A 16788-nucleotide genomic window follows, 5' to 3' on the forward strand; every position below is an offset into this window, starting at 1 on the left:
CCACCTTGGGACCTGCTTCAGCCGGGTTTCGGCCACTCACTGCACCCCTTCTGGGCGCCCAGGCCGATTGCCCTTGCCAGCTGGTCCCCGTGGCTGGATGGTGGCTGGTTCTGCCCTCACTTCCTATTGGGGAGGAGAAATGCCAGAGCTCCCCTTCCCTTCGGGTCAGAGAGCAGGGCTCTAGAGGCTAGAACAGAACGCTCAGTGTGCACCGTGTCCTGCCTGTTCGTGCTCGCAGACACACAGCCCTCTCTGGGGGGCCGGTAAGAAAACGAACAATGACTGTTGTTGGCAGAGGGGAGAGGGGCTGGGGAATCTGGAGGCAGCAAAGGAAGGAGGATTCACTGTTTCACTGTTGTCTTCTCTGTATTTTTAGAATTTTAAAACCCAGCAATCTATTATTTATTCAAGAATTAACATGTTTATTAATAATGTTATTAAACCTTACTTATTAAAAAGCAACATTATGGGGGCTTTTGGGTGGCTCAATTGGTCAAGTGTCCGACTCGATTTTGGCTCAGGTCGTGACCTCAGGGTTCTGGGTTTGGACCCCCACTGGGCTCCACGCTGGCTTGGAGCCTATTTAAAAAAATAATAGGGCACCTGGGTGGCTCAGAGGATTAAGCCTCTGCCTTCGGCTCAGGTCATGATCTCAGGGTCCTGGGATCGAGTCCCACATCGGGCTCTCTGCTCAGCAGGGAGCCTGCTTCCTCCTCTCTCTCTCTGCCTGCCTCTCTACCTGCTTGTGATCTCTGTCTGTCAAATAAATAAATAAAATCTTTAAAAAAATAATAATAAATTAGCAATATGATTCCCAACTCCGTATTTAGGTGCGGCCGAGAATGTCTTGGGAACACAGAGGAGAACTAACGGCCCCCAAGGCCGGCCCCGTGCACAGGCCAGAGCCCCTGGTGCCCTCTCTCACGCCGGCCGGCGCATCTTGGCCTCTCCTCTTTAGGGGGACCTAATGGCATTTGATCCCACGAGTCATCTTCTAGAACAACAGTTGTCCTCCAGGGTGGGCATAGGAAGGAACAGAGGGGCCGACTCGGAGAAGTTGTACCTCGGAAGTCGGTATGAGGGATGGTTTCTGGGTTGGCATTTCCTGGAAAGTTTTTGGGGATGTTGTCGGCAAGATAGCGGGGGAAGGAAAAGATTAATTGTGGCGATTGTCTTCGCTGTCTCCGGGCTTGGCATGGTGATGCCGATAAAAATCAAAGATGCTGCAAGTGAGGTTGAGTGGGAGAAATAGTCCTGGGTTTGGCGGCTGAGAAGGTGTGGGGGGACGGGGCGGGGGAGGGGCTGCCTGAGTGTTCGCTCATTCCCGGGATTTATTGTTCTCAGCTCTGGGAAAAGAAGCAAACTCAGGTCACTCATACCAGCCTGCGAGGGACTTTAAAATATTTAAGAAAGAAAAGAAGATGATATCGTTGCCTTATTTCCTGGGGTTGGGACGTGGGGGCCACGGGTTGGCTGCCTTCTCGCGAGCTGGTTGAAGAGGCAGATGGGGAGTGTCCTGGCTGGATGCCAGCAGAAGTGCCAGTTGGAGAGTCAAACAAAAGAAGAAGAAACCAAACAAGAGAGAGAGAGACAGAGAGAGAGAGAGAGAGAGTCGAGGATGGCAGCTTTCTATATTTAAATAAATGTTTATTTTTAAACAAAATGTTCCTTGATTAGACAAACATATGGATATGTCCCAGCACACCTTCAGTGTTGTCCCCCAGCTTCTTCTTTTCTTACCACCTGGCTTCATTCTCTTCACGTTTTAAAAGAACTAAATACTATATACCCAATCGGAGCCTTTCCGTGCCTCTTGCTGGTTTCATTCTCTCTCTCCTCTGAGGTGGACATGATCATCATGGTGCATGTTTTCATGGTTTTTAATATAAACTATACAGAGAATGGTTGCCCACGTGCTTACCGTTTTAATACAAAGTATTAGGCCATGCGGATCCTTTTGTGACTTGGTTTTTTCCTCCCATTTTTAAAAATTTTAGATAATTAAGATATAATTAACATACTATAAAATGCATCCTTTCAAAGTGTACGATCCTGTGTTTTTTTTTTTTTTTTTTTTTTAGTAGATTCATCAAATTGTGGAATCCTCCCCACTACCTAATTCCAGGACATTTTCATCACCCCCCAAAGAAGCTCTGTACCCGCCGGTAGTCAACTCCTACCAGACAGTTGGATTGTTTTCACTTTTTGGCTGTTCTGGAAAATGCTACAATGAACATTTGTGTCCAGCTTCTTTGTGGACACTCTGCACTTTTTCTGTGCCAAGCTGGGAATTTTCTAGAAGGTTCTGACATTGCTAGGGAGCGCCCCTCACCCAGTTGAGGTCAGGGTTCACTGCCGAGTCCAGAGCAGAGCCGTGGCTAGGGGCTGGGTGGCAGGATAATACCACGGCAGGAGGCTGGGGCAGGGTGGTGGGGAGAGAAATGTTCCCAAGAGGAGGAGGAATCGTGTGAGTGGGAAACAGCTCATCAGGTGTTTACTAGCAGGCCAAAAACAAAACGTGTTTTCTCAGAGATCACAAATGCCTACAGGGACCCGAGGGACACAACACATGGATAAAGTGGCCTGTTGGAGAGTTCCAGCCCCAATGGTGGGGACAGCCTTCTGTGGCTCTGGCTGATTGTTGCCACAAGGGGGATGTGGAGTAATATCGCCTGGTCTCTCCATCTTCCCGGAGAAGCCAGAAATCCCATTTCTTTGGGGGAGCATATGTGTGGATTCTCTGCATTTAAAAATATTGGCAGCTAGTTCAAATTTCGCAAAAATGCGGTGCTGGGGACAGTTAATAAAGGATGGGTCGGGCCACGGTGAGCCCAGGGGACCACATTCTAACCTCTGGGCTTTCTGTTTAGCTTTTCCTAGTCAATCAGAAATGCAATAAAGGAGCCTCGGCCCTTGGACTGTCCCCAACTGACACAGTCTCGGAATTTTTTTTCCAAGTTCTATATAAAAATTTGATGATGGGAAGTCAGGAAATCAAACCAACGAGGAGAGAATGTTTTGAGTCTGAAAGATTCTAAGTCCCTGCTCGAGACTCCCGGCTATTAAATAGTTTTAGACCTTTGACTGCCAAACACTGCCCGACTCGTCAACCTGAAACGCTCTTCCCACGGCAATCTTTGGCAGCGCTGCCTTTGACAAAACAGAAATGAGGAGGGAGTGCCTGGGTTTTATGGAATTGCAGAAGGAGATGATTTATTCATCCCAGATCCTGAGAGCTGGTCATTAGATCAGGATGAAAAGAGCCGCGTGACAGGCAGAGTGATGGACTCGGGAGCCTCTGTCCCCTTGATGGGCCTGATGAGCAGCGATCGCTTCTTTCCTTTCTGGGCGGACTGGTGTGGGGGGCAGTCCGGGAGTGGGAAGCATGTTCGGAGGGGAAAGGGTGTGAGGAGGGACCCCAAGCAGTGGGGCTGCAGCAACTGCCTGTCTTACTAGTCTGTTGTTCAAAGATCAGCCTGAGTCCAGCCTCCTCCAGGAAGCCTTCCCTGACTTGCCAGTCTGTCTTCTCCCAACACCTAGTCTCAGGGTTCGCTAAGGACATGTTCCTCTGAGATCTTGTTCCAGCTGTTGTTGGATAGTCCTTGATACCAGATGAGGACCAACCACATCCCAGGCAGAGTTCTAAGTGCTGGGGATACAGTAACGGGCAAACACATTCGTAGGAATGTATGTGTGTGTGTGTGTGTGTGTGTGTGCACGCGCTCATGAGTGGGGGTGGGGACCAACACAACTGATCAATCAGTTAGTCGACAAATCACTTAGTAGGTGGAAAGGTAAAAGCCACAGGAAACAGAGAGCTGGCTAACGGGGCCAGAGCTGTAGGTACGGGGATGGAACTTTAGATAGCGTGGTCTGAAAGGGATTTACTGAGCAGGTGGTGTTTGAGCAAACACTGAATGGATATTCTTTTGCCTTTAGCACCTTGTGCTCATGCTGAATGGTTTGGGATAAGCTTTTCCCACGATTTTTTTTTTTTAAGCTTAAAATAGATTTACTCATTTATTCAACAAACATTTGCTGAGGGTCTGTTTGGCTTCTCGTCATCCTTTGGGTCTCAGCTCAAATGTCATTTCCTATACAGGCAGGCCCCAGACCTTTCATTGTCTCTTGTTGTAATCTATATTCTAGTTTAAAATAAAAATGGACCCTTTTAATTTAAAATTTTTTGTATTTATTTGTATTTAATTTTTTTTAATTAAAAAATTTGTTTAGCTTTTTTAAAAAAGAAATGCGATTCTATTTCATTTTAGGACAGCATCTTCCACGACCAGGACTTGCCTTCTTTATTTACCTGACCAGCAAGATAGGGATCTTATCTGTTTCGTCTACCAATGAATTCTCAGTGCCTAACGCATAATATGTGCTTACTAAATGTCACTGCATAAATCAGTGTGCCGGGGACCATAGTGACTGTCATGTTACAATAGGCTTTGGCCTTTGAAGAGTCAGGTTCATGCCACCCAGCAGTCATCTCCTTGGTATTTTGCCCAAAGGAGTAGAAAGCTTATGTCCACCAAGATGTCCTTCTGTAGGTGCGTGATTAAATAAATCGTGGTCCAGCCCAACAATGGAAAGTTATTCAGCACTTAAAAGGAATGAGCTGTCAAGCCACGAAAAGATGTGGAAGAACCTTAAATACATATTTCTAAGTGAAAGAGGCCAGTCTGAAGAGGGTTCACACATAGGATTCCAGTGATAGGACATTCTGGAAAAGGCAAAACGACGGAGACAGCAAACAGTTCAGCGGCTTCCAGGGAGTGGGCAGAGGAGGGTTGGATAGGCAGAGCATAGGGGACTTGCCAGAGGATGGTGAGAATTCTCTATAGGACACCATGAGGGTAGATGGAGGTCATCCTGCGTTTGTCCAAGCCCATCGAATGTACGCCACCGAGACTGAACTGTGAAGTCAGTCATGGATTTTGGGTGGTGGTGATGTCAACCTAGGTTCATCGGTGGTAACAAATGTACTGTTTGGTGGGGAGGCTGATAGTGGGAGGAAGTAGTGGAGAGGGCAGGGGGCTTCTGGGGAGGTCTCTGTACCCTCCCTTCCATTGTGCTGTGAACTTAAAACTTTGTGAAAAAACAAAGTCTTAAAGAAGTGAATGACATTGTGGTAGTGGAGACAGACCTACCTTCTCAGAGCAACGAGTATAAACACACTGGCCAGCCAGGCCCAAGAACATGGCTCAGAACTCAGCGGGCTGGTAACTCCTTGTCTCCCGGAATGCAGAGGGCAGCCCTGGATCTTTACAGGTGTCTGACTGCACCGTTTAGGTGTGGTCAGTGAATTAAACAAATAAGCACTGAAGGCCTACAGTTTTTTGGGTGTGTCAGCTGCTGCAGGCACCTCCCGATCCCCACGGAGTAAACAGGCTAGAGGGAGATTGGAGCTCAGCCTCCTTGTGCTCACTGGGAGGAACCAGCACAACCTCTCCCGGGACCTTTGCTCAATGTGGTCATGAGCCAGTAGGTGCCTTGCTTTTGGTCATTTAAAAATGTAATGCCAGAGAAAAGCTCTTAAGACGGAGATTCCCGACAGAGGTCAGCCTTTCTTGCTCCACTTCTAGAGAAGAAGCTCATGTGGGGAAAGCGTCAGCAGCTCAGCCTGGGAGCTCAGAACCATTTAGAGGTTGGTGGAGGTGGTGGGGGAATCATCGATGCAAATGGCACAACTTGCTGGAGAAGAGTTCAAGGTTTCGAGCCCTCCCCTCCCCCTTCTCTTATTTCTCCCTCCCTTCTTCCTCCCCTCCCTCCCCCAAACAGCCATGATGGTCATCATGAGTTAGATGCTGAGAAATGGCAGGATGTGGCTCTCGGGGACAAGCTGCTGGTTTGGGTCCCCCATACCCCTCCCCTGTCTCCATCTCTCCTCCTTCTTGCCTGTGTGTCTGAGCTGTGCATTCAAAAGCGGCCTCAGCCCCACCTTAGGGGTCCTGGAGTCCTAGGGAAGATGCTCAGCTTTACTCAAGCAGAAGCTTCCATGGGAAACAGGGCTTTGGGAACCAAGTCCTTCTGGGAGGATGCTGAGTGCTCAGCCTTGAGGGGAGCAGCAGCCAAGTAGCAATTCCTGCCTGACCCCTCCGAACACACACACACACACACACACACACACACACTTCTCCACCCCAGGGAAACAAACATATCTAATGAATATCTCACAGCCACAATACTGATCTAGATTCCTCAAAGGCAGTTGGTAATTATTAAATTGAGAGGATCGTGAAGCACTTTTCTAAATTTGAAAGGTTTATCCAGGACAGATCAAGGCCAGGTAAAGTTAATAATTACAAACCCGTTTCCATAGAAATGGACTTATTAGCAAGCATGCCAGCTGCCTGAAACTAAAAAGACCCCTTTCCTCCAGTTTGAAGGAAATGACTTAAAATAAAAACCTGTGCGTAAGTGACTCTGAGTTGATCCGTTTGTAGCTGGACTTGGGCAGATTCCTGTAGCTTGGGCAGCTCATGGGCTGGACAGTCAGAGAGAACCAGGAAAGGCCCGGGAAGGGAGGAGGGGGCTGGCCCTTTCACACAGACCCTGCCCCCTCTGCCCTAAGACTGGCTGTTTCTATACCCCTGAGACCAGAGTGCAGATTTTGCAGGATCAAATCGCTGAGAACACAGAGAGTTATGCTCCTTTTCTTCTCTTGCTGGAGGTCTCAATTTCTTGGCATTTGCCTTGCTGAGGTCTACCAAGTGCTGAGAACCCAGGAGGAATTAGAAGCAACTCCCAAGGGGCACCTAGGTGGCTCAGTGGGCTAAAGCCTCTGCCTTCGGCTCAGGTCATGATCCCAGGGTCCTGGGATCGAGCCCCGCATTAGGCTCTCTGCTAGCGGGGAGCCTGCTTCCTCCCCCGCCCCCCCGCCTGCCTCTCAGCCGACTTGTGATCTCTGTCTGTCAAATAAATAAATAAAATCTTTAAAAAAAAAAAAAGAAGCAACTCCTAAGTCATGGTTCCAAGGACAGTGCAGCCCAAAGAGGAATTGAAGATCTCGTCCAATAGGACCAAGCATCTCTTGTAGGACACTCAACAGATGGAGAAGTAAGGACTTGCTGTGACCAGAGAGGAAACTTCAGGCTGGGGAGAGGAAGGAGGGTGGCTAAAGGGAGGGCCTCCGTCCCTAAGACCCTGAAATCCCGCTGGCAACTCAGAATTAGCTCTTAGCCTCCCCTTGTTCTGCCTTTTTACTAGAGATACCCAGGTAAACTGGGGCCCCCGGGTGGGGGTTCTCCTGTGTATCCATTGTCCATCTTCTCACGAACTGAGGGATCTCTATGCCATACATGCTGTCTTCCCTGTGCAGAACACCATGACAAACAGATACTTGAGAACAGAGCTCCCATGTCCCAACCCAGCTTAACTGGGACAACCAGCTGTGTCATTTGAATAAATTTGTATTTCAGGGTGAATAGCCATTTCTGGCTGCTGGCCACAGTATTGGACAGAGCACTATCAGAGAGTTTCTTAAAACCTTGCCTGCATGGAAGAGGGTTGGGCATGACCAGTTCTATATGGAGTCTAGTGTCATTCTGATTTGAGTGGAATTCTGCATCGGGCAGGTCAGTTCTGTCAATACTATCACTATGTCTGACCCTTGCCTCTGTACCTCTTGGCTGCCTCTCACCATCCAGTTGGGGTTTTCACTCTCTTCTTAATCAGCAGGTGGGAGGGGAGCTGTCCATGGTACGACATTTCTGGTGGGCGACCAGCAAGCCCAGGTTGATTTTCAAAACTCTTTCTGCAGACCCTGTCCACACCCTGAAGGCTTCCAAGCCCATTTTGGTCCAGGCAGGCCCACTGACAGTAAAAGAATAGGATGGTTTGTGTGACTCAGGTCTCGGGGAACCATGAATCGGTCACTCTGCTGTCAGATTCCTGGGGTGGGGATAAAGTTAGCCTCAGGGGTGACGGGAAAGGCTACAGAACAGGAGTCCTTCACAAATCCTGTGCTGGATGACTCTTGTCTTAACTTTCTGTTCAGTGACGTCTGCCGCTGGTACAATGGGCTGCCTATCATTTACAACATCCCCGTCAATGACAAGGCGCTCCCGTGTACAAAAATACTGAGAATGACGCTGGTCTTTTTCATGTTTCTGTGTCCCATCCGCCTTCTTCCCCTCCTCCAAACACATATGCAGTGCTGCCACTCCATGAATTAAGGCAGGGGAATTCTTATGTCTCATCTCACTTCAGGGTCATGAAACGAGGAATCCCTGTACCCTCTTATGTGTCACTCATAGCTACGTAGTGGACAGGGAGCTATGGAGTCCTTCCCTGCTTGGTCTCCTCATGCTCCCATCAGTCCATGACGTCACCACCCTTCTCCCCAAATCATAAAGCTCTGAGTTTGAGCCACAGGTCCACAGGCATACAGATACGCAAATGTGGAATTAGCCAGAGTCCAGGCTGTGCCTCAGGAATGGAGGGAGGCTCAGGGCCCCTCGCTGTGTGCAAACATGGGGGTGGGGAGAGCTGTCTGAACTGTTTACCCAGGGAGGAACAGATGGGTTCCCACTGAGCCCTGCAGACGGACGGCCCACCCACTTGGAGGTGTGGGGGTCACTGACAGCCCATGAATCAGGCTCTGTCAACACTGTTGTGTTGGGCTTTCGACTGGCAAGGAGGAACATGGCATTCATGCCTCTTGCCGTTCTGTGGAGCCTCAGGTTTTCAACTTCACTTCGACCTGTGTTTGTTTTCCAGGGCAAATGGCACCTTCTATGAGATCCTGCAAGTGGACTTTGGGATCGACAACAGCAGCGGCCTGGCCGGGGCGCAGCCCATCACCTGGCAGGTAGAGTACCCAGTGGAGGACGCCATGAGCGAGCTGGCCGTCTCCGAGATCTTCGTCAGCCCGACATCCTTTGTGGGCATCGTCCCTCTTGCAATGGTGAGAAATCTGAGCTTCGGCAGAGGGTCACCAAGAGGTTTTCTTGGTGCGCTTCTAATGTTCCAAGAAACATGTTTTATAAACCTGTTTTATAACCTGTTATTTTTTTTTATGCACCTGATGAGAACGTTTAAGCAAGGGAAATACACTTGGATTACATTTTATTAGCCTGCTTTCTCTAATGCCTTTTTGGAAACTATTTGGGGTCTGCCGTGAATCTCTTCTCCTTTGTGGATTTTGGTGAATATTTCCTGGGGGCTCCTGTTCTTTATGGTCTCAATCTGGGCCCCCATCAGGACCGAGTGCTGGGCCGAGTGGAACGCACCAGGCGTCAGAGTGGGCACAGCGCTCTGCACGCTGAGTGAGCAGTTCTGGCTACTCAGCCTCACCAGGCAGTTCCCAGGTAGCATGGGGCCGGGCAAGCTGAAAAATGTGATAGCCTGAAGCAGCCTTGTTGGGGACTGACCCGCTGAGCCTGCAGAGGGTCCCAGAGTCCGTAAAACCACGTCCCGTTTCTGTTCTTGGCCAGGAGGTAACCAGATTTTCCCTCTGAGCTTGGTTAAGGCTCCGTTCATGACCAGGCTCAGGGGCCCATCTCAGAACAGGGTCATGCATGAGGGTCCAGAGTGTAAAAGGACAATGCTGGTGAGTCACAGGGGTCACCAGTCCCCAGGAGTGCCCCATTCCTAATACCCCTTCCCGCACTGGAAATGTTTGGTGGAACAGGAAATATTCAGCATTGCTTCAGCCTTCCATCTGGCGACAAAGCATGAGGGTCAGCACCCAGATATTCTAGAGAAATCCATGGGTGTTTCTATTATCCATACTCCAGTTGGATACCAGGGTTGAGGTCCTCGCAGATGAAACCCTACACCTGCCAATAAAGTCTGCAGTTCCCATATCGAGGTTCTTATGCTTGTCTATGCCCAAAACATGCTTTCCCTGTGTGTCCCCGTGCCTGGCTCCTTCTCTTCACCTTGACTGTTAAGAGACGCACTTTCCAACCATGTGGGCCAGAACTGGCTCTCTGTTCCTGTCACCCGGCTCTTCCTGTTCACACCTCTGCCCTGTTTCAGCTTCTTTATAGATGTTATTGGTGTTGGAGGTGCAGGGCTCCCCTTCCATCCCCTTCCTGCAAGGTGAGATCGTGAGGGTAGGAGTCCGTCAGTTGTGTCCACATCTGCGATCCTGGCACCTAGAACAGTGCCTGAGACAGTTGCTGTATGCTGTGAATGAAGGTCAGCACATGAATGAACCCCTTGCTTTCATCCCGGCTACTTGGCTTATCTAGTTCTCGAAAGTTAGCCTGATGGAGTTGACCTGCCTCGGCTACAGTCCCCACTTTGGTTTCGGTGCAGTCGCAGTCAGCAGGAAATGGCCCTGTTAAGGGGCAGAGGGAGACGGATGTGGATTTTAAAGCAGAATGAGACTGTTCTGATTCTCCAGATCAACCTCAGTCTGGCTGAGGTTGGCTTATGGTTTTACCCTGCGTCCTTACCATGGGGGCTCTGTGCTTAATGGGTGGCTCTCTGTTCATGGGGATTCTGCAGCCTCCTGTTGCTTCTGAGGACGGAATTTCGAGGGAGAAGGTCACGCCCTCCTCTGAAGGGCAAGTGTCGGTTTTGGGAAGAGCAGGAAAGGGGGCTGGAACCAGGAGAGGGGCAGAGCCCCGTGGTTGGCCAAGCGCAGAAGCCCCCAGACCAAATCCAGGGTCAGACACAGCCATAACCATTTGTCGTGGGTTGTTGGTGGCTGATTTCACGCTGTTGTGGTGTGTTCAGTGTTTGCAACAGTATAGCCTTGGCCAAACTTGGGTTTTAGCATTTCGCCGGCCCTAATCGCTGGCCCGAAGTCCCCTTCTGAGGAGAGTGCCTGCCAGTGTGGACCGTTATCTGCTCTTATTGGGCTTCAGGGGATGTGCTGGTTGTCCAGTCTCTTGGGATCCCCTTTCCTGATGAGATCTTCGTTACAGACACACGAATGCTCTTTGCTGACGGAGACACCCTCTCTCACGATGCTGCCTGAAGACCTAACTCACAGCTCCAGGCCGGGTGGGCTGTCCCTCACAGGGTCAGGGCTCGGGGCTGGGACAACACAGAATTGGGGTGGGGAGAGAAGGAGGTGGTGAAACCCACACAGGAAGGAAGGAAGAGCCTGGCAGGGCAGGGAAAGCAGGCATTCAGAATGTGGTCCTAGATCATGGGTTGGCTTTGATGGTCTCTCTGCAGGGGTCGGCGCTTCCCTGTGGGGTGTCCCTGCTCTTTTTTTTTTTTATTTCTTTAAGATCTAATTGGCTTTATTAAACGTTTCGTGAATCGGGCAGTATCTTATTTAGAAAGTAGGGAGGACTTCCAAAGGGCTACAGAAAGGGAGGGGTTCTAAAGGCAGGACAAGAAAATTATAAACAGAAAAAAGGATAATTTCAGGGGAGGTCACCTTCCATTGCAGACAAAAGGGTCTCAGGTAAATTATCTCATCTTCCTTTGGGGGATCGAGAGGGCCCGTGGGACAGGTTGCCTTATTGGTGCTCATCAGAACATTGCAGACCAACCAGTTAATTCTATGTTCCTGAGGGAGGCTGACACTTTCAGGAGGCCGGGTGTGGGGCCCCAGTTTGGTGATGTGGTCGTAGCATAAGTGACTTCATTTTGAGCCTGTGGTTTTCTATGTTATGATATGTTATGTTATGTTATGTTATGTTATCTTATCTATCTTATTTTAATTCTATTCTATTCTGTTTTATTCTATTTATCTTTTCAATGTTCTAAGATTCATTGTTTATGCACCACACCCAGTGCTCCATGCAACACGTGCCCTCCTTAATACCCACCACCAGGCTCACCCAACCTCCCACCCTCCCCACCTCCAAAACCCTCAGTTTGTTTCTCAGAGTCCACAGTCTATCATGGTTTGTCTCCCCCCTCTGATTTCCCCCAATTCACTTTTCCTTTCCTTCTCCTAATGTCCTCCATGTAATTCCTTATGGTCCACAAGTAAGTGAAACCGTATGATAACTGACTCCCTCTGCTTGACTTATTTCACTCAGCATAGTCTCCTCCAGTCCTTTCCAAATTGATGGAAAAGTTCAGTATTCATTCTTTATGATGGCTGAGTAATATTCCATTGTATATATGGACCACATCTTTATCCATTCATCTGTTGAAGGGCATCTTGGCTCTTTTCCACATTTTGGGTATTGTGGCCATTGCTGCTATGAACATTGAGGTACATGTGGCCTTTCTTTTCACTACATCTGTATCTTTGGGGTAAATACCCAGTAGTACAATTGCTGGGTCATAGGGAAGCCCTATTTTTTATTTTTTGAGGAACTTCCACACTGTTTTCCAGAGTGGCTGCACCAACTTGCCTTCCCACCAACAGTGTAAGAGGGTTCCGCTTTCTCCACATCCTCTCCAAAACACGTTGTTTCCTATCTTGTTGATTTTGGCTATTCTAACTGGTATAAGGTTCTCAGTGTGGTTTTGATTTGAATTTCCCTGATGGCCAATGATGATGAACATTGTTTCATGTGTCTGTTGGCCATCTGTATGTCTTCTTTGGAGAAGTATCTGTTCATGTCTTCTGCCCATTTTTTGACATGATTATCTGGTTTTTTGGGTGTTGAGTTTGAGGAGTTCTTTATAGATCTTGGAGATCAGTTCTTTGTCTGTAGTGTCATTTGCGAATATCTTCTCCCATTCCATGGGTTGCCACTTTGTTTTGTTGACTCTTTCCTTTCCTGCTCCCTTGTCTTACTGGCTGGTGCCTGGAGGTGGAGTGCAGTGGATACCCGTGGCGAGCTTGCCTGCATATGGAGGTTTCTCTGCTGCCCTCCTTCTGTCACCCCCACTCCCTCCCCTCAGGGGACCATCCTGGTGCTTTGCTGCTCACGGAGGCTGGTTTTATGTGTGTTGTGCACGCGGCATGCCCCTGACCATTTGACGCCACCCGGTGCTCCCCATCTGGCTGGTCTTTACTCAGGGACAGTTTCTCACATTGGGCTTTCATTCCTCTTGGCAGGAAGGCGCCGGGGTTGGGTGGTTGAGTGGTGCTGTGTATCTCCATCTATCTCTTAGAGCACTGGGAAGAGCGGCTCTGACGTGGCTCCAGAGGACCAGAGCTGTTTTGTAAAGTTGGCCATGGGACCGAAGTTGGTAGTTCCTCCTCTTGTAGTCAGTAGCTGTCGCCGTTCCCCAGACGCACAGCTGCCAAGGGGAGCATTCTGCCTACCGTGCTTGGCAGGGAGTACCTTCTACGGGCTTCTTCCTTTTCTCTCTTCCTGCCTTCCCCTTTCCCTTTCCTCTCTCTCTTCTTTCCCTTCTTCCCCTCCTTTCTTCCTTCTCAGTGGCAACTAACTCTGGGCAGCTTCTGCATGGAAGACATGACGCATCCACAGAACATCCACAAATGGGCTTCTTGCTGTATCAGTTGTACCCAGAAACAGAAACCACTTAAGTAGGGAGGACACAGGGATGGAAGCCTGAACACGCAGCTCAGCAATGAGTACGATGAGCAGGCAGACACAACAGAAGAGTCGGGAACTCTGGCCAGAGCAAGATTCCACTGGCCCGGGGCTGGAGGAAGGGGAGGCATTCCTGGGAACCAGGCCTGGGCCCCCTGAGCAGCCAGAACCCCACAGGGAATGGATCTGAAGGTCCACAGGCTCTGGTTGAGGCCGCTGTCTTGCTGGTTTTGTTGCACAACATGACTCCAATGTCCCAAGTGTGTCCTGTTCATCAGAAGCCTGTGCATTCGGGACACAGCCACAGTGAGTCCTGGATCTGCCCAGAATGTTCCACTTGGCTGGTTTCTGGTCTCTTTTCGCCTCAAGAGTCCACTCGGAGAGGCCTCTCCTGGCTGCTCAGACCAAATTAGTTCTGTCCTTCTTATACTCTTGTTCCCTTGCTTCTTGTAGACCCCACCAGTGTTCTCAGCTCACGCTTATTTACGTGATTGTGCATGTCTGTCTCAGTGTGGCTCGGATTGTGAGAAAGAATTTAAACAGAGAAAGTTTGCACTAAAGGGTCATTCTTCATAACAGAGACTGGAATAATGACGGATTGCTTAGTAAGAGATGAAGAGAACTCTGAAGAGTGTTCGAATGGCAGCCTTCACGAGCATCCACGGCTCCAGGGCTGAGCTGGGGGCCCCAGGAATGAGCCCCCCCCCCCGCCCTGAGATCCAGTTCTTGCTGGACAGGGTGTGGTCCCAGCTCATGGAACGTGGAGAACTTGCAGAGGTAGCATGCCAGTGGAACTTCCTGGAATCCTGAAGACTGTTCTTTATAGAAAGATGTCTCATCAGAGGCATTGGTGGCTGCTGGGCAAAGCTGCTGGGTGCCGGGCACTGTAGGAGCTGGGCATGGGGATGGCTTCCAGTGCTGGAGAAGTCCCAGCACGGGCGCACAGCCCATAGACAGGGTGCACCAGAACCCCAAGGCAAAGCCCTTTCCCTTGGAAACATCTCTCCAGCACCCCTACTGACAGCTCAACACGTCACCTTTTGGCAAAGGAAAGGGCTCAGGCCCATTTACATAGAGCAGGTAATGAGGGCTGAATTTGGAGCTGGGCAGCAGTAGGTTGGAAAGCAGAAACAGGATCGCAGGCTCCTGGATGGGAGGGACCCTGTTTGCTCTCATCACTGGGGACTCCGTGCATGATGCCGAGTATACAGTATTTGCTCAACAGATGAATGGATGGTCATATTTACTGTCAGAACCCAAGGCCACTGGCTGGAGCTCTCCTTTGCTGAGTCAATTTCCTTTTGCTGCAGCAAAAAATCACTCCAAGCTTAATGACTTAAAGCAACAAGAAATGATCATTTTATCGTCTGGAGGCCCGAGAGTCTGAAATGGGTCTCACTGAGCTGAAATGCACCTGTCAGCAGAACTGCATCCTTCCTGAAGCTGAGACGGAGAAGCCACATGTTGCCTTTTCCAGCTCCTAGAGGCCACTCACATCCCTTGGGCCCTGACTCCATGTCATTCAAACCTCTGCTTCCGTCATTACATCTCCTCTCTGACCCTCCTGACTCCCAGAGTCCCTTAGGAAGGCCCTTGCAATGACATGGGTGCCACTTGGATGTTAGCCAGGAAAATCTCCCCATCTCAAGAGTCTTCACTTTTCCTCTTGCCAGGCGAAGTAACATATGCATAGATTTTGGGGATTATGATGCGGACATCCTAGAGGGGCCATTATTTTCCCCCCACCTGCTTTGCTCAGGCTATTTACTGAGAACTCTCCATCTCTCTTCCCATGATCTGTTCTGTTGCCTGAGGAGCTTTCTGGGTCTCAGTGTCATCCCCAGCCAACCCACCCCCTCTGACACCTCCAGGCTCTGAGGACACTGCTCTCCTGGCATCAGGGAAGCCCTCTGCACTCTGCTTTTCCAGAGGATCTCACGATAGAGACCCCACAGGCATGGTGATCTCTAGCCTCTTTGTTTACACAGACAGCCTTTCATCCTGGAGGGTAGGGGACCACCATGGGCCTGGGGCCAGGGAGGCTTCTGTTGTAGCTCCTCCTCCAACCCCAGGAGCTGGGGAGAGGAGACCTGAGGGCAGAGCCTACCTGGCTTCTCATTCTGCATGTAGCCTCCGAGGGGTCCCCTAACTTCTCTTTGTTATAGTTTCTCGTGTGTGAATCCCAAGAAAGAACACTGGTCCTATCTGCTGCACAGTGATGTCATATGGACCAAGGGACCTAGAGCAAGTACAAGCATGCTTACAACATCCAGGAAAATGTGAAGGTCATGCGTGCAGTGGAAAGCACCCCAGGTAGATTGAACCGGATCCAACTGTTATGTCGAATTAACGACCCTCTCTAGCTTGTCAGTTTTGTTATCCTGTTCATTTACTTGGGTGATGCACATACTGGGAAAATTTCAATGATTTTTGCCTTTAAGGTAGTTGGCAGTAGAACATTTTGGTCAAGAGTACAGCTTGTTGGGTCAACCTGTTTAGACTGAAATTGGAACTTTAGTGTTTACTGGCTGGGTTATCGTGGGCCTATCACTTTACTTACCTGAAACTCAGTTTTCTCGTCTGTAAACTGAAGAAATGGGGTTTCTTGTCTTTTAGAGTTCCGTGAGGACTCAGTCGGACTACAGGGAGGGTGTTACTGTGTTGGCCCAGCATCCTGTCAGGACTCAGTCAGCTTTAGTCATCATTATTTTCGTCAGGGCTGCCATTTTCTCTGGCCATATGCGGGCACATCTGTCACACTTTGGGTGAGGGCCAAGCCAAAGTTCAGTCTCAGAGTGGGTGGTGGGTTCTCCTCCTGGAGGGAGCAAAGAGTTTGATTTCATGAGTCAGAGATTGCCAGTGGTCAGAGGTGGGGAGATGAAGACCTGTTATTTGGGGACTCGGCTGTGACGGGCGAGAGGGGGGAAGACTTGGGGTGGGCAGTCAGCTGTAACTCCACCATCCGTCTCTTTATCTGTTTGTCCATCCATCAGTCTCACTGCACCTTCTGAGGGGGCACCATGACCCTGGAAGGCAACCCAGGCTTATGATTCGGAACTTTGCTACCAAGTTGTGTAGCCCTGGGTAACATTGGAGACTGTTGACACCTTTAGGGTAGAGAAACAATCTCTACTTCATGAAGGCAAATCTGCAGCTTTGGGGTAATGTCTGATAGGACGAGGGAGAGACCCCAGGATTGGAAGCCAGGACAGGAGCTGATCCAGGGAGGAAAACTTGCAAAACAACAGTGGCAGTGATGATGTACTCATCCATCTGTCTTTCCACCCATCTGTCTGTCCATCTGTCCGTCCATCTACCATCTCTATCCATCCGTCCTTCCACCCATCCATTTTGTTTATCCAACTACCCATCTTTCCATCCATCATTCTGTCCATTCATGTCTGTCCACTCATCC

The 16788-nt window shown here is 49.6% G+C and overlaps 1 protein-coding gene across 1 annotated transcript in view; it reads left to right on the forward strand.

Moving 5' to 3' along the window:
- Positions 1-241: 241 nt before the first annotated feature.
- The window catches only part of TMEM132B (transmembrane protein 132B), a 94934-nt gene continuing 78387 nt past the window's right edge, over positions 242-16788 (forward strand). The window contains exons 1-2 of the mRNA XM_044243538.1: positions 242-263; positions 8725-8911. Coding sequence (XP_044099473.1) covers positions 8840-8911 — 72 coding nt within the window. The 5' untranslated portion in view covers positions 242-263; positions 8725-8839. The remainder of the gene's footprint in view (positions 264-8724; positions 8912-16788) is intronic.

This window comes from Neovison vison, chromosome 3 (genome assembly GCF_020171115.1).
Source record: "Neovison vison isolate M4711 chromosome 3, ASM_NN_V1, whole genome shotgun sequence".
In the NCBI taxonomy this organism is placed as follows: domain Eukaryota; kingdom Metazoa; phylum Chordata; class Mammalia; order Carnivora; family Mustelidae; genus Neogale; species Neogale vison.